The sequence below is a fragment of the Mauremys reevesii genome, linkage group 2 (genome assembly GCF_016161935.1).
Source record: "Mauremys reevesii isolate NIE-2019 linkage group 2, ASM1616193v1, whole genome shotgun sequence".
Taxonomy (NCBI): Eukaryota; Metazoa; Chordata; order Testudines; family Geoemydidae; genus Mauremys; species Mauremys reevesii.
Window position 1 is genome coordinate 114476665 of NC_052624.1, and position 21998 is coordinate 114498662.

The following is a 21998-nucleotide window of genomic DNA, read 5'->3' on the forward strand; positions in this document are numbered from 1 at the left end:
TGCATCTCCCACAACATAGACTTCAAAGCAGCCTACCTACCGGGAAGCCAAAACAGCATAGCGGACGAGCTAAGCAGAAACTTCTCCCAGACACACAAATGGGAAATGGACCCAGAAATCCTCAGCACTATCTTCCAACACTGGGGTTTTTCCACAATAGACCTTTTTGCAACACCCCACAATACCAAGTGCCCTCAATACTGCTTCCAGGCAGGACTTGGAGAAATCTCCCTTGAGGACGCATTCCTCATAAAATGAGAAGCGTCTCTAATGTACGCTTTTTCCCCCCGATTCCTCTGATCTTTCGTGCCCTTTACAAGATAAAACGGGACAGATCCTGAGTAATCCTGATCGCACCAACGTGGCCCAGACAAACCTGGTTTCCCTACCTCAACTAGATCACACCACCACCGTGGCCCCTCCCACTCACACCTCACCTACTCACACCGGACTCAGGTCATCTCCATCACCCCAAAATCCCGATCCTCCATCTCAAGGCATGGCTAATCTGTGGCTGACACCTCTGGAGGCAGGCTGTTCCACAGAGGTCCGGGATGTTTTGATGAACAGCAGATGATTAACCACATGAAAAACATACTCAAAAGTGTTGTCATTTCTCCATATGGTGTGGAGACAAACAACTCTCCCTTCGAACGGCTCCATTACCCACAATACTTGAATATATGCTGACCCTAAAAAAATCAGGTCTTTCTATCAGTTCACTCTGGAACACTTATCTGCAATCACAGCTTTCCATTCCAAAGTAGATGGCCTCACTATATTCGCGCATCCTCTCTCTAAACCCTTTCTCAAGGGTATACAGAATACTTACCCTACAGTCAGAGACCCTACCCCTATGTGGGACCTTAATTTAGTCCTCCGTACCCTCATGGACAAACCTTTTGAGCCTCTGGCTACCTGCTCACTATTATACTTGTCCATGAAAGTCGCCTTCCTAGTCACAATTACGTCAGCACGACAGGTTGGAGAGCTTAGTGCCCTGATGGTAACTTCACCTTACACCATATTCCTCAAAGACAAGATAATCCTTCGCCCACATCCGAAATTCATACCTAAAGTGGCCTCATCCTTCCATCTCAACCAGCCCATCTACTTACCTGTATTCTTCCTGAAGCCGCATTCTGTCAGCAGGGAAGCATCTCTTCACATCTTGGACATTCGTAGAGCACTCGTGTTCTATATAGATAGAACAAAGACATTCAGAAAATCCACCAGACTGTTCGTTTCCACAACGGAACGATCTCAAGGACTAACCATTTCCAAACAACAACTTTCAAAATGGATATCGGAGTGCATTCTACCACTGGATATCGGAGTGCATTCTACCACTGGATATCGGAGTGCATTCATGCTACCGTGAATGTGACCTAGAACCCCCCTCTAGTCTTCACACGCACTCCACCAGGGCTATATCCACATCAATAGCCTTTCTTAAAGATATACCCATCATTCATATATGTAAAGCAGCTACCTGGGCATCAGCCCACACCTTCACCAGACATTATGCCATAGAGAAACAATCAGTTGCTGACGCTCATTTCAGAGAATTGGTGTTATCCACTGCTCAGTAAACCTCTCCAAAGCCCCTTCATCCACTGAAGGGTACTGCCAGGGCCGGCTTTAGGCTGATTCCCCCAAATCTGGCCCCACACCTAAGAGGGCCCCACGCCCTAAAGAAGAGCGCCTAACTTAGGCACCTTTTTTAATTTTTACTCATCCAGCGGCGCTCTGGGTCTTGGGTGGCACTTCGGCGGCGGGTTCTTCACTTGCTCCGGGTCTTCAGTAGCATTTTGGCGGCGGGTCCTTCAGTGCCATGGAAGACCCGGAGCGAAGACGCAGAGCGCCGCCGGGTGAGTCATCCCTGCTGGGGCCCCGTCGAAACTATTCAAATCGGGCCCCACATTTCCTAAAGTCGGCCCTGTACTGCTGCATAGTCACCTAAAAGTGGAGCCACCCACAGGGACGTTCCTCGAAATTAGACGATTAGTTCTAACCATCAGGTCAGGGAGTGCAAACAGCCAACACACCGAGACAGGGGAAACAGTGAAGATGATGACTTTAGATTAAGATAAGAAGATAAGGATATGGATTTATGGATAGGATAATATAATAGCTAAGTCATTAGTCAAATTTACACCACAAATGGCAACACACTGGTAAAATGGTGGTAATGTGTTAATGATATTTCCTTTTCCAGAGGGTTTGGCTGAGCGCGGGTTCAGCTTCAGCTGGTTCGGGGGGGCCGGGGTATTTTGGGGGGGAAAGAATTTTCCAGCAGGCATGGGCAATGGCCCTTCTCCTTTTTTCGCCCTCCTCCAGGGGGGGGGGGGGGGGGCTGGGAGTGAGTGGATGGATCTTGGGTGGCCAGGATCAGGTAGGGACTATGGTCAGATGATGGTGATAATGGATGAAGAAGAACATAAGAACATAACATAAGAACATAAAAACGGCCGTACTGGGTCAGACCAAAGGTCCATCTAGCCCAGTATCCTGTCTACTGACAGTGGCCAATGCCAGGTGCCCCAGACGGAGTGGACCTAACAGGCAATGTTCAAGTGATCTCTCTCCTGCCATCCATCTCCACCCTCTGACAAACAGAGGCCAGGGACACCATTCCTTACCCATCCTGGCTAATAGCCATTAATGGACTTAACCACCATGAATTTATCCAGTTCTCTTTTAAACGCTGTTATAGTCCTAGCCTTCACAACTTCCTCAGGCAAGGAGTTCCACAAGTTGACTGTGTGCTGCGTGAAGAAGAACTTCCTTTTATTTGTGTTAAATCTGCTGCCCATTAATTTCATTTGGTGGCCCCTAGTTCTTGTATTATGGGAATAAGTAAATAACTTTTCCTTATCTACTTTCTCCACATCACTCATGATTGTATATACCTCTATCATATCCCCCCCTTAGTCTCCTCTTTTCCGAGCTGAAGAGTCCTAGCCTCTTTAATCTCTCCTCATATGAGACCCGTTCCAAACCCCTAATCATTTTAGTTGCCCTTCTCTGTACCTTTTTTAGTGCCAGTATATCTTTTTTGAGACGAGGAGACCACATCTGTACGCAGTATTCAAGATGTGGGCGTACCATTGATTTATATAATGGCAATAATATAGTCTCAGTCTTATTCCCTATCCCCTTTTTAATTATTCCTAAAATCCTGTTTGCTTTTTTGACTGCCTCTGCACACTGCGTGGAGAAAACTATCCGTGACGACTCCAAGATCTTTTTCCTGATTCGTTGTAGCTAAATTAGCCCCCATCATATTATAGTTGGGGTTATTTTTTCCAGTGTGCATTACTTTACATTTAGCCACATTAAATTTCATTTGCCATTTTGTTGCCTAATCACTTAGTTTTGTGAGATCTTTTTTATGTTCTTCACAGTCTACTTTGGTCTTAACTATCTTCAGCAGTTTAGTATCATCTGCAAACTTTGCCACCTCACTTTTTACCCCTTTCTCCAGATCATTTATGAATAAATTGAATAGGATTGGTCCTAGGACTGACCCTTGGGGAACACCACTAATTACCCCTCTCCATTCTGAGAATTTAACATTTATTCCTACCCTTTGTTCCCTGTCTTTTAACCAGTTCTCAATCCATGAAAGGACCTTCCCTTTTATCTCATGACAACTTAATTTACGTAAGAGCCTTTGGTGAGGGACTTTGTCAAAGGCTTTCTGGAAATCTAAGTATACTATGTCCAGTGGATCCCCCTTGTCCACATCTTTGTTGACCCCTTCAAAGAACTCTAATAGATTAGTAAGTCACGATTTCCCTTTAGAGAAACCATGTGGACTTTTGCCCAACAATTTATGTTCTTCTATGTGTCTGACAATTTTATTCTTTACTATTGTTTCAACTAACTTGCCCGGTACTGATGTTAGACTTACCAGTCTGTAATTACCGGGATCACCTCTAGAGCCTTTTTTAAATATTGGCGTTACATTAGCTATCTTCCAGTCATTGGGTACAGAAGCTGATTTAAAGGACAGGTTACAAACCATAGTTAATAGTTCCGCAACTTCACATTTGAGTTCTTTCAGAACTTTTGAGTGAGTGCCATCTGGTCCCGGTGACTTGTACGTGTTAAGTTTATCAATTAATTCCAAAACCTCCTCTAGTGACACTTCAGTCTGTGACAGTTCTCAGATTTGTCACCTACAAAAGCTGGCTCAGATCTGGGAATCTCCCTAACATCCTCAGCCATGAATACTGAAGCAAAGAATCCATTTAGTTTCTCCCCAATGACTTTATTGTCTTTAAGCGCTCCTTTTGTATCTCGATCATCCAGGGGCCCCACTGGTTGTTTCGCAGGCTTTCTGCTTCTGATGTACTTAAAAGGTAATAACAAAACGTTTTTTGAGTTTTTGGCTAGATGTTCTTCAAACTCCTCTTTGGCTTTTCTTATTACATTTTTACACTTTATTTGGCAGTGTTTACGCTCCTTTCTATTTACCTCATTAGGATTTGACTTCCATTTTTTAAAAGATGCCTTTTTATCTCTCACTGCTTCTTTTACATGGTTGTTAAGCCATGGTGGCTCTTTTTTAGTTCTTTTACTGTGTTTCTTAATTTGGGGTATACATTTAAGTTGGGCCTCTATTATGGTGTCTTTAAAAAGCATCCATGCAGCTTGCAGGGATTTCACTTTAGTCACTGTACCTTTTAATTTCTGTTTAACTAACCCCCTCATTTTTGCATAGTTCTCTTTTTTGAAATTAAATGCCACAGTGTTGGGCTGTTGAGATGTTCTTCCCACCACAGGTATGTTAAATGTTGTTATATTATGGTCACTATTTCCAAGCGGTCCTGTTATAGTTCCCTCTTGGATCAGCTCCTGCTCTCCACTCAGGACTAAATCGAGAGTTGCCTCTCCCCTTGTGGGTTCCCGTACCAGCTGCTCCAAGAAGCAGTCAATTAAGGTATTGAGAAAATTTTGTCTCTGCATTTCGTCCTGAGGTGACATGTTCCCAGTCAATATGGGGATAATTGAAATCCCCCACTATTATTGAGTTCTTAATTTTGATAGCCTCTCTAATTTTTCCCTTAGCATTTCATCATCACTATCACTGTCCTGGTCAGGTGGTCGATAATAGATCCCTAATGTTATATTCTTATTAGAGCATGAAATTACTATCCATAGAGATTCTGTGGAACATGTGGATTCACTTAAGATTTTTACTTCATTTGATTCTACATTTTCTTTCACATATAGTGCCACTCCCTCCTCTTCTCCCCCACCCCCCCACCCCGGCATGACGTTCTGTCCTTCCAATATATTTTGTACCCCGGAATGATTGTGTCCCATTGATTGTCCTCAGTCCACCAGGTTTTTGTGATGCCTATTATATCAATATCCTCCTTTAACATGAGGCACTGTAGTTCACCCATCATATTATTTAGACTTCTAGCATTTGTGTACAAGCACTTTAAAAACTTGTCACTGTTTATTTGTCTGTCCTTTTCTGATGTGTCTGATTCTTTATGTGAACGTTTCTTGTCTGATCTGGCTTTTACATTATCCTCTTCCATCCTCTGCTCCTGACTATAACCAAAAGAATCTCTATCAATAGACTCTCCTCTAAGAGAAGTCTCTGTCCGATCCACATGCTCCTCTGCAGCAGTCGGCTTTCACCCATCTCCTAATTTAAAAACTGCTCTGCAACCTTTTTAATGTTAAGTGCCAGCAGTCTGGTTCCACTTTGGTTTAGGTGGAGCCCATCTCTCCTGTATAGGCTCCCCCCATCCCAAAGGTTTCCCCAGTTCCTAATGAATCTAAACCCCTCCTCTCTACACCATCGTCTCATTCACACATTGAGACTCTGAAGCTCTGCCTGCGTACCTGGCCCTGCATGTGGAACTGGGAGCATTTCTGAGAGTGCCACCATAGAGATCCTGGATTTCAGTCTCTTCAGACCTAAATTTGGCCTCCAGGACATCTCTCCTACCCTTCCCTATGTCATTGGTACCTACATGTACCACGACCACCAGCTTCTCCCCAGCACTACACATAAGTCTATCCAGATGTGCCCCAATAGCAAAATATATATGGACACCACATCTTGAAGAACCACAGTTAGTGGAAGATAAGTAAGTGTTCTCTTTCCCTTCACTTAAAGCTTATTCGTTGCTTATATAGACTTGGTTTATATATAGGGTTTGATAATTTGGTTTAAAATGGAGTATGTTCAAACAACTTTTCTAGTATGACATAACCTTATTATTTACATCTCTGAAGAGGACAAATGTAATTTCATTTTGCATGCATAATAAAGTACTCAATCTTTTTCCAGGTAACCAATAAAAAGCCAATAACTGTACTTGAAGTACTTCAAAAAATCCGTCTACATGTTTCAGTGCCACAATGCGATGTGTTCGGATATTTAAGCATAGAATCTGAAATTGTGATTCTCATCATACCCGTTGATCAAAACCCCAAACCGTTGCAGGTAGAATTTATTATTATTTTCTTTAGTCAATACAGTTCCATTTTATTTCAATACAGGTTGTCATATTTGCAGTCTGTGCTATGTCCCATTTATTTTTACATTCAACTTACACTTGAAAAGCTACAGTTTTGTTTCAGGTCAAGCAAAATGTTTCTTTTTGTTTTTATTTTCTTTTTTTTAAAATAAAATTGAAGCAAAATTTTTAAAACAGTCATTTTGAATTAAACATCAAAATGTTTCATTTTGACTTTTGGAACTTTTTTCTTTTATGGCTGAAACAATTTGGCAAATTTGACATGAATTCATGCAGTGTTTTGGTTGACCCAAGTGTGAATTTTTCAGCAAAAAGAGTTTTTGAAAAATTTCACCCAGCTCTAGCTGTGGATGCTAGCGGAGTATGCTGGAGCACACAGCAGACTACAGCACATGGAAAAGAAAATACTACAAACTTTACACTGCTCCATTTTGCTGGCGTTTGTGGTATTTTGTAATTTTAAATACAATAAAATGCAATAAAATAATATAAAATTCAATACTTTAGCCTTCTGTGAATTATATCGCATAGCAGGTAGATCAATTGAGTAAAATACAAAAGAGTTTTCATTTAAAATTTCACAAAGAAAAAATATATTTAGAAGAGTGACTGTCATGCATTTAATAAATGTGCTTTGGAGTATATGTTTTTAATATCGAACCATTGGTCTGTTACTTAAAAAATGCACCTGGGTGTGTATGAATGGATTATACCATGGTCTATCTTGATGCTACATATAGATATGGATTAGGCTGCCACCTCAGCTGCTGGAAATTGTCATAGCTCCACTGACTTCAATGGAACCATACCAGCTAAATATCTGCTCCTATATTTCTGGGACCATCACAGTTTTGATAGGGGGATCCTCTCTCTCACAAAACTAGCTATCAGTGTGCTACAAAGTCCCCAAATACTTTTCAGAATATGTTAAAGGACATCAAGTCAGTGTGTTGCCCCACCATAATAATGGTGTGACACACCTACTTTGTGCTAACAAAGATATTCACACACAGCTGGGAACCCTAAACTTTATATGTGGATTAGTAAACCCACACAAAAGCCATTATACTATTTTGCTTGGAGCAACTCGGATCTACTACAATAAAAACAAGCTTCAAATATATATTACATTTCTTTTTCCTAGAACTCTTGCTTTATTCTGACATTCTTTTGGTTAGGTTTCTGCAAGTCCAAAAAACCCCTGTACTTTTGTTAAGCGCCTTTCCCTGCCATAGTGACAGCACATTTTTATAATGAAGTTCCCTCAGGGTTTAGGATTCACACTGACCAATTTGGTGCTCTTAACTTGTGCGTTAACATGCATTATTTTAAAATGAAGGTTAATCTTTAAAATAAAAAGGGAGAGTAGGTAAGAAGCAGCAGACTGGAATCCACATTTTCTGCTCGTTCTACAACACAAATATTATTTGGGCAATTTCATTTCCTCAAATTGTTTGGTTTAGGAAAATCTGCCTCCAATTTCCTTTTTATTTTCCCAAACTCATTTTGTGTATTCAGTTTTGCTTCCTGTGTGGGCCAGAGTTAAGTCTGTTCTAAGTGGACAGAATTTGATCAGTTGCATTGAAGTTACACCAGTTTACACTGTGACTGAATTTGGCTTTACGTCAAAGTCGTGTTGTCTAGCCTCATCTATCAAGATACCTAGAATTGCTAGCATTCTGTTGAATTTATCTACTTTTACTGACCATGGAGTGTTTTTCTACATTCTGTAGTTAATGCTGCAGCTAAATTTCCATTATAATTCCAATTTTTTCTTTGAGGAGTGTCCCTGTGGTGCTCCACTTTACGTGTTCTTGCGCCCCTGTGCTTGTAATAGGAGATTTGTGGTAGCAGTGCATGGTTGGGTTGCACATGCATGGTACCCGTCTCGCACTGCTTCAGGTGGTTATTTAGCGCCATGTGGCAAACCCCCCTCAGTTCCTTCTCTACCGCCTTTTGCTTGAGTCAGAGCACTTAGCAGTGCCTCTATGGCTACTTTTATTAGAATATGTTTTTAGTATCTTGATGCTACATATAGGTTTTTTTTCACAATTTAGACTTTGTTCTTTTTGGATTATAGCTAACTTTCCTTTCCTGTTTAATTTTTTTTCTTCCTTTAAAAAAATGTTTTTTTCTCTCAGACTAGAAGATTAAGTTTCTGTTGTTAGCCATTAGTAGGTTAGAATAATTGGTTTTCCCCTTTGGAGGGGGAAACACTTTTATGAGGTGCATGCCCAGTTCCCCAGGTTTTAAATGCTGCCTCACGTGCAGCCTTTCTGTCCTGGTGTCGGACGGGCACTCGCAGTGTGTTCGCTCCCTCAGCAAGACACACATCCCTCACAAGTGCTTGCATTGTCACAATCTAAAAGCCCAAACCAGGACGGCAAGAGACTAACAGTTCAAATTCCTCATGGTGGAGAGGTCTCTCCAGACAGCATTTGAGCCCAAATCACAGACCCCCCGAACATAGGTCCCCGACTGCTGACAGAGGCTCTTCCTTATCGGCTCACATGAAAGACCACTTCACCAAGAAGGTGGCCAAAAACTGGGCTCCAACTTCTGCGGCTCGGAAATCTGCCAAGAAATCGTGTTCCCCAAACCAGCAAACTCCATTGGTACTCTCCACTGCCGAAGTAGTGGGACCCTCCAGTACTGTGGGTACCATAAGAGCAAAAGAACCTAAGCAGGCTAGCTCAGACAAGGGCAGCAAGGGGAAATTGAAACCCTCTGCCTCGGCACCATTAGAGCCGACGAAACATTTGGCATTGAACAGCTCGGCACCACTGCAGACCTCATGGCTCCATCTGCTGCCAGCATAACACACTCAGTGCACGCACTAACACTCACAGCTTCACCAAAGCAATCTGTATCAACCACTCCATCTTCAATGGTACCAATATTACTAGCACTGCAGCAATTCCTATGCTAGAAGGACCTAATTGGTCACCTCAATGCCGGAAACTCCTAGCCTCAGTACGACATCACCCATCTCACCACTCCATCTAGATCTGCTCCTCCCTTATCAAGCGACGAGGAGGACGAGGATGAAGGAGAAATGTACTCCTCTCACCATTCCTCTCCCATCTGTGTACCTACCAGATCAGATCCACCACAGAACAGGGGCTATTATACTGGGCCCAAAGATCAAAAGTGGTATTGACACCCATGGGATGCCACCAATGCCTTTTCAACCTCAGTGGCCTTATTGCATCCCATGGGTGGCATACCCCCCACAACACCACAATCCTTCCAGTCCATCCAGGGTGAGCACACGTCATTCACCCTCACCTTCGGTACCGGCGACTCTCTGAGATCCCAGAAGATGTGGCCAAAGAGGAGGAGGAGATTTTGGACCAGGAAGTGATACCAGGAGCCAGTTTTTCATCATCTTCCCCTGATGACACCATCATGCCCCCACCTCCCAACATGGGGGATGACTTGAAACAATTTCAGGACCTTTTTAAAAGAATGGCGGGCTCATTGGATAGCTCACTGGAAGAAGTCCAGGAATAACAACATAAACTATTAGATATCCTACAGACCTCAACCTCTTCCAAAATCACTCTACCGATGAATGACGCGATTATGGAACCCGCAAAATTGATTTGGCAGACCCCAACAACGATCCCATCTACATGCAAGAGGTCTGACGACAAATATTATGTGCCAGTGAAAGAAACGGAGTTCCTCTTCTCACACCCCACACCAAACTCTTTGGTGGTGGATGCAGTAAATGAACAGGGCAGAGAATAACACCCCCCAAAACACACCGTATGACAGAGATTGGAAGAGACTAGATCTCTTCAACTGTAAGACCTACTCCTTGGCAACGTTACACCTCAGGATTGCCAATTATGAGGCATTACTTGCCAAATATGACCACTCAAACTACTCAAAGTTGTCAGAATGTATTGAATTCATTCCAGAAGAGAAAAGAGAACAGTGCAGGACCATAATCTCTGAAAGACCTCTTCTTGCCACAACAGCATTGCAGGCTGCATTGCAATCTGCAGACTCCACTATGTAGTTGGTAGCCACAGAAATAGTGATGAGGCGAGCATCTTGGTTGCATCTCTCTGGGTTTCCCAGAGAGGTACAATTGATGGTCAAGGATCTCCCATTTGAAGGTCCTAAATTGTTTGCAACCAAAGCAGATGAATCTCTCCACACACTCAAAGACTCAAGGGTGATGTTAAAGTCCCTGGGCATCTACATGCCTAGAAACAAGGAAAAAGAGGGCAAGTATTATGCCTCACAAAGATTCCGGTCTACATCTTATGTGCAATCACACAGACAATATGTGCAACAAGGGCAGAAACAGAGATCCACGAGGAGGCAACAGCCTTCTATGTCTCAACCACCATCAAGACAGCAGTGTTGAGACTTTGGTCAAAGGTCCAAGACCCCCACAACTTCAAGTGCTGGAAACACCTGTCATCTCCCAGCCATTCAGAGATTGTCTCACCCCTTTCTACCCAATCTGGCAGACTCTCACATCCAACAGATGCTTACTAGATATAATCAAGTCTGGGTATTCCATCCCATTTATCTCCATCCCCCATACCCATCTTTCTTCCCCATCCCTCTTCAGGGACCCTCTCATGAAGATCTACTGTGACAGGAGGTAACCCACCTCATACATCTAGGTGCTGTAAAACTGGTACCAACAAAACACAGAGGGAAGGGTTTCTATTCACATTATTTCTTCACCCAGAAAAAAACTGGATGGTGGAGACTCATTCTCAATTTACGAAGACCCAACAAATTGGTGAAGACCCAACACTTCAAGATGGTCACGTTGGCAACCATAACTCCAGCACTAGAAAGGAGGGCCTGATTCTTGGCCCTCGACCTCCAGGACGCACACTTTCATTTAACAGTACATCCATCACATCAGAGGTTCTATAGATTTGCTCCAGGAGCAGATCACTTTCACTAGCAAATTCTGCCTTTCGGCCTATCCACTGTCCCATGAGTATTGTCCAAGATTCTTGCAGCGGTCGTGGCTTACCTCTGCAGACAGAGAATTATGATATTCCCATAATTCGATGACTGCTTACTGAAAGCATCGACGTGACAAGGAGCGCTAGAAGCAAGGTAACTCTCTTCACATGCCTAGGCCTACAAATGCACAAAAATCAGCACTAACTTTAGTGCAAAAACTAGAATTCATCGGAGCCTATCTCAGTTCTCCAGAGGCTATGACCTCTCTACCATGACAGCAATCCATTACTCTAACCAATCTGATCTCCCCAACACTAAACAGCCCTCAGATAATGGCCAGGACTTGCCTACAACTGCTGAGCCACCTGGCTGCAACTACATTCATCATTAAACATGTGAGGTTACACGTGCAGTGTCTGCAAGCCTGACTCCAGACAACCTACACTCCATTCAAATACAGCATGAACAAACACCTCACAATACCAAAGTAAAAGACTCCCTACCAAGGGCAACACGACCAGACAATGTTTGGACCAGGGCCTTTGTCCTGAACCCTCCAACAGTGATGATCATGAAGGATGCCTCACAACTAGGTTGGGGAGCACATCTGAACACTCATATTATCCAGGGCCATTGGTCCCCATCTCAGAATCCCTCCTGTGTATAAAGCTACTGGAACTACAAGCCATTCGCAACGTGTGCTCCCATTTCCTGCCCATGATCAAAAACAAGGACCATAAAAATCCTCAGACAGTGTTGCATGCATATTCTATATAAATCAGCAAGGGAGGAATGCTCACACTCCCTGTGCATGGAAGCCATGCTACTCTGGAACTCTTGTACCCTGTTTCCTCTCTCAAGATGCAGGCCAACTCCTTCATCTGAATCCAGAAAGACTCCACCTTAAAATGTGGCTACTCTGTCGCTCCAAGGACCTGAAATGACCTCCTCAGAGGAAGTAAAGGACATTCTACTAAATAGTCGCAGACCAGTTACCCATCATACATATTTACACAAATTGATACAATTCTCTACATGGTGCCAAAATAAACCAATCACAGCGGTCTCCTTCCCTCTACCTTTAATTCTAGACTACATACTAGAACTAAAGAAATAGGGCCTCTCCATGAGCTCAGTCAGAGTACACTTCTCAGCCATCACAGCGTTCCACCAAAACATGCAACATTTACTGATTTTTTTTTTCTGTTCACCCAGTCACCAAGCACTTTCTCAAAGGACTCATCAACATTTACCCTGAAATATGAACCCTATCTCCGCCAGAGGATCTTAACCTAGAATGCTGGGGCCTCACCAGAACCCCATTTGAACTGCTAACGATGTGCTCACTTCACCGCTCAGTGAAGGTAGCCTTCCTCATCGCCATTACGTCCACCTGATGGATGGGAGAGCTAGGGGCCCTCCTGGCACATCCGTTATACATGATATTCTTAAAAAATAAAGTTGCCCTATTATCTCATCCCAGGTTCTTACCTAAGATTGCCTCCTCTTTCCATCTCAACCAACGCATTCACCTCCCATCCTTCTATCCAACCCCCCATGGCAATAGACAAGAGTCCTCATTTCACACCCTAGACATCCGAAGGGCACTAGCCTTTTATATAGACAGAACGCAGACTTTTCGAAAGTCACCAGACTTATTCATCTCCATCCCAAAATGATCAAAAGGAGACCGTATTTAAATAGAGACTGTCCAAACAGATTTCTGTGTGCATCAACTTGTGCTATTGTCAAAAGCATCTTCAACCCCCAGTGGGCACCCACACACATTTCACCAGAGCTTTATTGACTTCGATAGCATTTCTTAAGTGTCCCCATTATGGACATCTATAAAGTGGGAACTTGGTCCTCAGCCCATACATTTACACAACACTGTGCATTAGAACAACTTTCAGCATCTGATGCGCTATTTGGACTTACTGTATTATCATCTACCATGACTTCAACTCTGAAGCCCCTTCCTTCCACTGAAGAGCACTGCTCTGAAGTCACCTGAAGTGGCGCACCCACAGGGACACTCCTCAAAGAAGAGTAGAAGATTACTCACCCTGTGCAGTAACTGAAGTTCTTCGAGATGGTTGTCCCTGTGGGTGCTCCACTACCTTCTCACCTCCCCTCTACTTCACATTACATACTCTGCAGCAGAGAAAGAACGGGGGCAGGGCGGGGGTTGGTGACATGGTGTTAGATAACTGAAGCAGCGCAAAACTGGGACACTGCATGTCTGACCCAATCAAGCACTGCTGCCACAAATCTCCGATTACAAGTGCGGGAGTGCAAGAACATCTAAAGTGGAGCACCCACCGGGATGACCATCTCAAAGAACTTCAGTTACTACACAGGGTGAGTAACCGTCTCTTCCATCCCCACCTTTAAAATCTCAAAAATTAAATAAATTGGCTGTAAAAGTGGCAGGCTGAGGACTAGGACTGAAACTACACTATTTCAAATTTTTCTATAAAATTTGAATTGAATCAGACAAGTGGTTTCTAAGTTAACACCTTAAAATTGGAGGTGTTTACCAGTAATCAAAAATTTATTTTTTTCGACTTTGTAGAAAATAAAACTTAGTTTGCCCTGTAGATATCCCCTTGCCAAAACCCCAAGATAGTCTATTTTCAAGAGTTAGTAACGTCTGAACTTGGAATGTTATCATCTGTGGTGAGTTCATGAAAAGGATTTCTGAAAAATGAAGGTTGGTTTGTTTGTTTCCTTTATTAAGAAAAGTAAGTCTCTCGCCCACGTCCTTGTGCAAAGGGCCTCAGAATGTAACCTGAACATTATAAATACTTGTCAGGAGAAAAAGGAAAATTTCCTTGAGAGGATTATTGAGTCTCCTAAGGTTCCCAGGCCTGGGGGCACCAACCCTCCTAAGGTTCTCTGTGGGTTCTCTACTCCCATAGACCTCAGTGCAGTACCTTGTGAACCAGGAGAGAAATCCCATGATTTCCAGTGGTGTGAGGCCCTGCTTTCTAATTCTGGTCTATGATGAGATTTTTGGGCCTTAAAAATCACAAAATTCTGATGAACCATTTTTGAGGTTTATAATTTTCTCCCCATGAAGCTGCCATGGTAGGATTCATAAATAACTAAGGCACCTGACAGACATAAAATACAATTTTTAAAAACTCTCAAAAGCTGACCTGTACGATTCACTTGTGGCTTTGCCATCCTAAACTTTATACACCATCCTAAATGTTTATACTAACCTTCTAGATAAAGAGAAGAGATTTTAATAACTAACTGTTGGAATTTTTTTCTAGATTGAAGCCTGCAATAAAGAAGCAGAAAAGATAGAGTCGCTGATAAATTCTGACAGCCCAACTTTAGCATCCCATGTGCCGTTATCAGCACTTATCACATCCCAGGTGCAAGTTTCCTGTAGTATATCTTCTTCCTCTGTTACAGCTGTGCCTGTATTGCAGACCCTGCTCTTGAGCCTTATATTGACCTTGCAAGCAGCAATCTATAATACATAACTGCTTAGAAAATGTGCAAAATAAATATCCTATTGTATTTTTTATATATTGCGAAGGACATTCAGAACTGCTGATCTATTAATAGAGCAAAATATATATTTTAACCAGAAAGAAAAATATATATCAGTTTGGTTCAACAAAATTCCAGAAAAAGGTTTTAATATACTACATTTTTCATTAAAAATGAATTTTAAAATATTTGAAATAATCCAAAACAAAACTCTCCTATTGATCACTAAAATCACTAGTCAAAAGATTTTTCACACACACACATCATTTTCTTTATGCACACATACCTTAAACATGTTGTACAAATCTTTAAACTTGTGATTCTGTGAAAAGGAAGTTGTTACACAAAAATTTTCAGCAGTGAGCAAACGTATTGTGATTTTTGAAAAGTGTTTTTTTATTATTATTCAGATGTATATCATTGAGAATTATGACAAGTATGCACCTATTTTAAACATCAATTTTTGGAAGAAACAAAAATTGCTGCTACTTAAATAATTTACCAAAAAACTGAGTAATTTTTTGTATGAATATATTATCTTATATTTTATTATGAAGAAAGCTAAATAGCCATGGGCCTATCCCAGCAAACTTACATATTTGAGTACCTTTACTCACCTGCTTAAGTGCTTGCAGGATATTGGGCCCCATGTTTGTAAAATGACAATCATTTTCTAAGCCAGAACCTTATTTACATTAAGAAATGGAGAAATGTATTCATTTCTACAGTTCTGTATATTGCAAATACCATGTATTCTGATTTTCTTATTGGATGCAAAATTATAAAACCTCTATTTATAAGTGCCATTTTAAATATTGCAGTATTTGCATGTTATCTAATGAAATTTACACTTTAAATATGTTGATTTTATACAAACAATACATTAAAAGTTATTGTGTTTTATGCACATGAACTTAATCTACATGAAGTGTTTTGTATCAGTATTATAATAGCCAACTTTTGAAGTTTATACAGAAAAAACTTTTTTGCCAAAATGTTGAACTTTAAAAGAAGGCACTGAAAACTTTTTGAACCTTTTGTATGTTACTGTAGCATGTCTGTAGCAATTATTTTCTGTTAAATATTTTCAGTGCAAATGTATCAAAGCTTTTTTTATTTTAATAAAAAGAACTTTTATTTTCTCATGTATACTTAAAAATATATATGCAATTTTATAAAATCCTCCACATATTTCAGTGTTTTTGTTTCCTTTCAGATATAACACCTAGAAAAAATTAAATGCAAAAATATACATTTATGCTATGTTTAGATTTTAAAACTTACCAAAGTAAGTAAATTCTAAGTTACGATTCTTACAGTAGTTTTGTATAGTCTCTCTATTGGTGTCTAAACATTTTGTATTCCCCTTATAGCAGGAGTGTCAAACTCATTTCGTGGGGAGAGCTGAATTACATTTGTTGTTTTTGTTGTTGTGTTCCAGGTCTGCAAAATTACAGTCCGATTTAATCCTCAGTCCACAGATGATCTTCCAGCTATCAGCTGGAGATTTGCACAAAGATCAAGGATAGAATTAAGATCCAACTAGTAACTAAAATTTTGGGGTGCAGTTCTGCAAAGCAGATTGACAGTCAGGCTCTTACATCTGCAGAGTCCCATTGACTTAATTTTATAATCTGACATGTCCCTCTGAAACCTCCTCCAAGTGCTTTTATAAGTGTATGTCTTCTTTGTACAGTATGTTGTGAAAAGAGCATGCTATATTTTGATTAAATTACTCTCTTGCTCAGTGCAGATTTCAGCATACTTCTGGCAATTGGATGCACGTGTAGGCAATCTGCTTGAGTGTGTCCACCAAATGTCACTGGAAAGACTCATATATAGATAAGTATACTCCTGATACAAACAACTGTTGCAGTCATTCTTTTGTAGAACATGCTCTTAATCTATTTGGTTCTGGGAGTCTTCCAGTGTGTTAATAACAGCATAGTACATTTGACAAGATTTTGAACTAAAAAGGCTTCGGACTTTAGACTTCTCACCAAAAGCTGCAAACAATTGGGAAGGTTTCTTTGAATGCCTTAGTTGTTAATAAATGAATAAGCAAACAACCTTTCAACATCTAGCCTATATAATCTTGTTTCAGCACACCGATGATGAGGTCTACAGAAAAATGGGGAGTTATATAATATATATGAAAAGCTATTTACCACTTTTTAAATAAATAATTTGGATGAGGCCTTAAAACCATCTTTTCCTTGTGGAATAGCATGTGTGGTACTTGTATGATTTTATAGCCATGAAGAAAACAGTCTTCAATGAGATAGAGAGTGCAGAAAACATACTCCCAGAGATTCAATCTGGTAAGAGCTGAATTCAAGTCGCAAGAATTTGTAGGTTCACAAACCATGGTTTGTATAATGCACCTTTTTAAGTGTGTGTTGGATGAGCAAATACTGAAGGTCTTTGAATAGATAGTAAATAGCTCAGCATATCATCTCAGTACATCTTCACTGAGGCTGAAGATGATTCTGAAATCTTGAAAAACAATAGATTGTCAGACTCAGAAACTACAAGGGATTAGGCTATTCCCCCACATTGTTGGGTCAAAACAAGGAAATAATTATTTTAAAAGCATATTACTACTTTGTGGAAGATTTTCTAGATTCTTACAAGACTTTTGACTCCTTCAGAGAAAGAAAAAAGTGCATTATGTGGAGACTGTAAATATGGGTTTTGGGTGAGCTTGACAAGTTACAGGTTGATGACACTTTTTTATCACAATGTCAGTGGAAATCTGATTTGGTCAAATAAAGAACTGGAACCACAAAAGGCAAAATTGAAAAACACGAGAAACTGTGGTACCTTCCCATTGTTGGGCTGACACAACTCAATTGACGCATTCACAAAACATTATTTTCTTATGTCTGGTGCTAGGTCCACGGCTCAAAGTTGGAGTTAGTGCCAATGCTTGGTTCAGGAGAATGGTGCTTCAATTATTTTTTTAACTGATACTCTTCAGTCAGATTCCTGACTTACTGTATTGTCATTCTCCTACACTGGGGATCTGCATAGACATTCCTTGATGAGAAAAGGAAGGTTAACTAGCAAATGGAGTTCTCCAAATGTATTACCTATACATGCCCACTGATCCTTTTAACTTTTATGCAGGCCTTGCTTTTGCAGCTGTATATCAAGTTGTAACTTTCATGAGGACGGATTCTCCTTGGAATTTTTCTTAATTTCATATTTTTGTTAACGCTTACAAACTGCTATTTGAGGGGTTTCAACAAGCCTATTGGCCACTGTTTAAGAATGGACTGGAACAGGTTACATGAGCAAAGTTATGTGTGGTTAAGTTCTTTGCAAAATTGGGGCCTAGGTGCTTCCTACTTGAAGATTAGACTGCAAATCTGTTTCTTCCATCTGGATCGGGTAAAGCATTGTTTCAACTACGTATTGTTCATTTTTAGGTAATCTAGTCTGCCGTACTTGTGGGATTCAATAATCTGCTGGATTTGACTTTATCCAAACCTATTTTCTTTGAAAAGTTTATTTGTACCCCTAAAAGGTAGCTCTGTGCACTTCACCTATTCCCTCACTGGGCTGAATGAATACAAGCTACATCTGTAGAACAGGTTTAACAACAATCCTCTAACAGTGGACCCACCAACCACCTCTGAGGCATTATACCTGCTCATCCACTGCACAGATATGTCTCCAGGATCCACTGTTTGTTTCATGCTTCTTCCATCTCTCCAAGGGTAGGTCTGGCTATGAGTCATTGCAGAGCCCAGTGTGTGACTCACCCCTGATTTTAAAACTGTTTGGAAAAAGGGGTTCCAATATTTGTCTGCTCCTTATGCTTGGCTAACACATTGAAGTCTACTGCTGCTATTATAATGCATGGAGGCAGTTTACTTTCCGTGATCACTGTTTTGAAATTATGGGCATCCAAATACACCTCTACCCCGATAGAACGTGACCCGATATAACACAAATTCAGATATAACGCGGCAAAGCAGCGGGGAGCCCCGGGCCCTTTAAAGTGCCACCTGAGCCCCACTGCTTTACCACATTATATCCGAATTCATGTGGAGCCCTGGGCCCTTTAAATCCCCACCCGAGCCCCGCTGCCAGAGCTCCGGTGGTGATTTAAAGGGCCCGGGGCTCCCCACAGCGGCTGGAGCACTGGGCCCTTTAAATCACTGCCAGGGAAGCCGGTCCAGTCCGGCACGGCGTACCAGACCAAACCCGATATAATGTGGACTCACCTATAAGGCGCTGAGATTTTTTGGCTCCTGAGGACCACATTATATTGGGGTAGAGGTGTACATTTGAAACTGGACATTCATATGCAAATTAGGGAACCAATTTAGAAGCTGAATGAGCATATTTTTTTATATTTAACTGCATACCTGATGTGTTAGTTATATGTCATTAGTTTGACTGTTGATGAAATGGTGAGTAAATAAAAGGTTCTTAATTTTATTTTATTTTTTGGCATAGAGAGCATGTTTAAGGAGAAATTCTAGGTTTCCATGGATTAAAAACTGATTTTAGCTGCACAACAGTTATGCAGTATTTTGAATATTTAGCTCATTGTGAAAAGGTTCAAATGATATTAAATGAATACTAAGAACTATCTAATAGGATGTCTGTCCCAATTTTTGTTTTCAAATTCTTGTTTATTTATTATATAAATTAACAGACCAAAACATTTCCCACCTTCATAATACTGAAACCGTCCAGTGGATTTGCTACTGGCTAAAGTCCCAATACCATTTTTGTTCACATGAACTTCAGTTTTGAACAGGCATAACATATGAGTTTAAAATTTTTCTAAATTTATTCTGAACATAATACACACTGCAAAGCATGTAGCACATTAAAATTACTGTACACATAGTTTGCATTGGGGTTATGAAAAATGTAACATGACAGTATTGTATCATAATATCAAATTATATCAGTTAATGTTTAACTTCTATTTTGGTTCTGTAGAGTTCTTAGAAAATAAGAAATTTAATTAGTTTGGAGCCATTATCAAACGGTTGAATAGCTTGCATATGAAAAAATAAAATATATGTTAACACACATCTGTAGAAAGTATTTAATGCGTCTGCAGAGGACGAAAGGTTCAGTATGCTTCTGCAGAATGGAGCTTCTAAAACTAAGTGCTACACATTTTTAAGGAGAATTGTCTGCTTGAAGGAGAATGCTGATCTTTTAAACAGTTTTTGCTTTTCCAGCTGCCAGAATACACCACTATAAAGTATACACCCTTATTGTAGATAAAAAATAACTCTTAAGATAATATCCTTATGGACATGAATATTTTTTGAAGGATCCTTAACCCCACATTTTGCAACAGATGATCAGTACTTTGCTTTACAATTCACCCTACATCACACAGAGAAGTTAAGACAATTTGTGGTTTGTGTTAAACTTTTGCGGATTAGAAACTAGTCCTTTTGAAACACAGTGGATTTCTTCTTCCAAAGTACCCTGTGATCTGCCTTCCTCAAAGCTTGTTTCTACTTCACTTGGCCATGTACGGTCAGGAGATGGATTTGAGCCGACAGGTGTTGATGTCTCTGTTATGCCATCATTGCTTAATAATCCTATGGACTCTTCCTCTATAAACCCAACTTTATATTTTGGCAGATTCTTTCTCTCATATCTGTCTGGGTTTCTTAGTTTACTTCTTTGCTCTTCAATCTCTGCATCACTTGCAATATTGGCAAATGTTTTCAGTCTGGTTTTAAGTTCAGATTCGGCTTCCTCTATGTATCTGGCTGCTAATGTTCTTCTACAACATTTATGTATTATTCTGGGGATTTAAAAAAAATGTTGAGTCAGGCAGTAATGTCCACGGTGTGAATAGCAGAACAGATTTCTGCTGCACAAGTTCCCTCTTCATTCATAATGACTGGGTAATCTCTCACCTGTGGAATTTGGAGGTGGTCCCAGTGTTGTTGCCAGAGGGCAGAGGACTAAGCCCTGCCCTTCAGCTCAGACCACCAGAATTTCTGCCTCTGGCAGCGGAACAGATTCATGGTTGGTTCAATGTCTCCTGACCATTTTGTCTAATTTTTATTCATTTGTGTAGAAGAGAGACTTCATTTCAACTCTTCTAAGGTGAGCAATCACTGGAGTATTAAGGCTCTAATCCTCTGGTACAGCGCCTGTCTAGTAGGCTTCCTCCACTATGTTGCTGTAAACTGCCAACCCTCGCTCTGATAGGGCAGAAGTCTTGGAGTCAGATCACTATGCTAGGACCCTGCCAAATCCCCTACTCCAAAGCTGCAACTCCACCATAGGAAGAATTAACCATGGGCATGAAGATTCCCAGGGAAGGGAGATCTCACAGCCTGCTTGGAGCTTAAGTCCAGCAAACTCCAGAGACTCCAAAAAGACCAAAGTAGACATCCCCTTTGGGAGGCAGCAGTTTGTAATGTTAATGAACAAGTAGGGTAAAAATCAGGGTTAAACCCTTTCTTGGTGTTTGCTGGGGCTTTTCTCCTTCCAGAAGCTGTCACAGTGCAACATGTCTGGGTATGCGAGAAGCCTATTCCTCAAGTGCAGCCCTGTCTCAGGCTGCAGCCTACTGGGAATTGTGCCTGGCTGGCTCTCAGCTCAGGGACCCTTGCTCTACCAGAGAAGGGTGCTAAGAGTCAGGCAGTAGTGGAATGATCATCAGCCAGTCCTCGCTTTGCCAGGGAAAGGGGCTCAGAGGCTAAACAGTGGGAAGGAGTCAGTCTCTATGGCTGCCACCCAATGAAAGGATAAGAAGCACTAGCGGCAGCCTGTGCCCAGAAGCTGAGGCACATGAGGACTTTATTCCCATGCAGCTGCACCATCATGGGATTACAGGGGCATAAGTGAGAAATCCCTTCCTATGGTCAAGAGCTCTTGATTTACTGAGTATAAAGCCCTGAGAGGTACTAGGTCCCTCTTACAGAACTTACTAGGGTCCTAGGCAGCCTGCAGGAGCTTCATGTCAGGCTACCAGGCCACCTAGGGGGCTATTCTCCTTGGTTGGGGCATCCCAAGCCCAGGATGAATAGCGTGCAGCTG

At 41.2% G+C, this 21998-nt stretch overlaps 2 protein-coding genes across 15 annotated transcripts in view; one reads left to right on the plus strand and one right to left on the minus strand.

Moving 5' to 3' along the window:
• Positions 1-16142, plus strand: part of RECK (reversion inducing cysteine rich protein with kazal motifs) — a 150974-nt gene extending 134832 nt beyond the window's left edge. For all 8 annotated transcript variants that reach the window (XM_039527833.1, XM_039527837.1, XM_039527829.1 and 5 more), the window contains 2 exons: positions 6320-6475; positions 14735-16142. In XM_039527833.1, the coding sequence (XP_039383767.1) occupies positions 6320-6475; positions 14735-14950 (372 nt within the window). In that variant the 3' untranslated portion in view covers positions 14951-16142. The remainder of the gene's footprint in view (positions 1-6319; positions 6476-14734) is intronic.
• Positions 1-21998, minus strand: part of LOC120399517 (zona pellucida-binding protein 1-like) — a 76970-nt gene that overhangs the window by 16015 nt on the left and 38957 nt on the right. For 5 of the 7 annotated variants that reach the window (XM_039527845.1, XM_039527842.1, XM_039527841.1 and 2 more), the window contains one exon: positions 19637-20751. In XM_039527845.1, coding sequence (XP_039383779.1) covers positions 20340-20751 — 412 coding nt within the window. In that variant the 3' untranslated portion in view covers positions 19637-20339. Of the gene's footprint in view, positions 1-1118; positions 1198-19636; positions 20752-21998 lie in introns of those variants that run through there. The other 2 variants (XM_039527844.1, XM_039527843.1) reach the window with 1 other exon arrangement.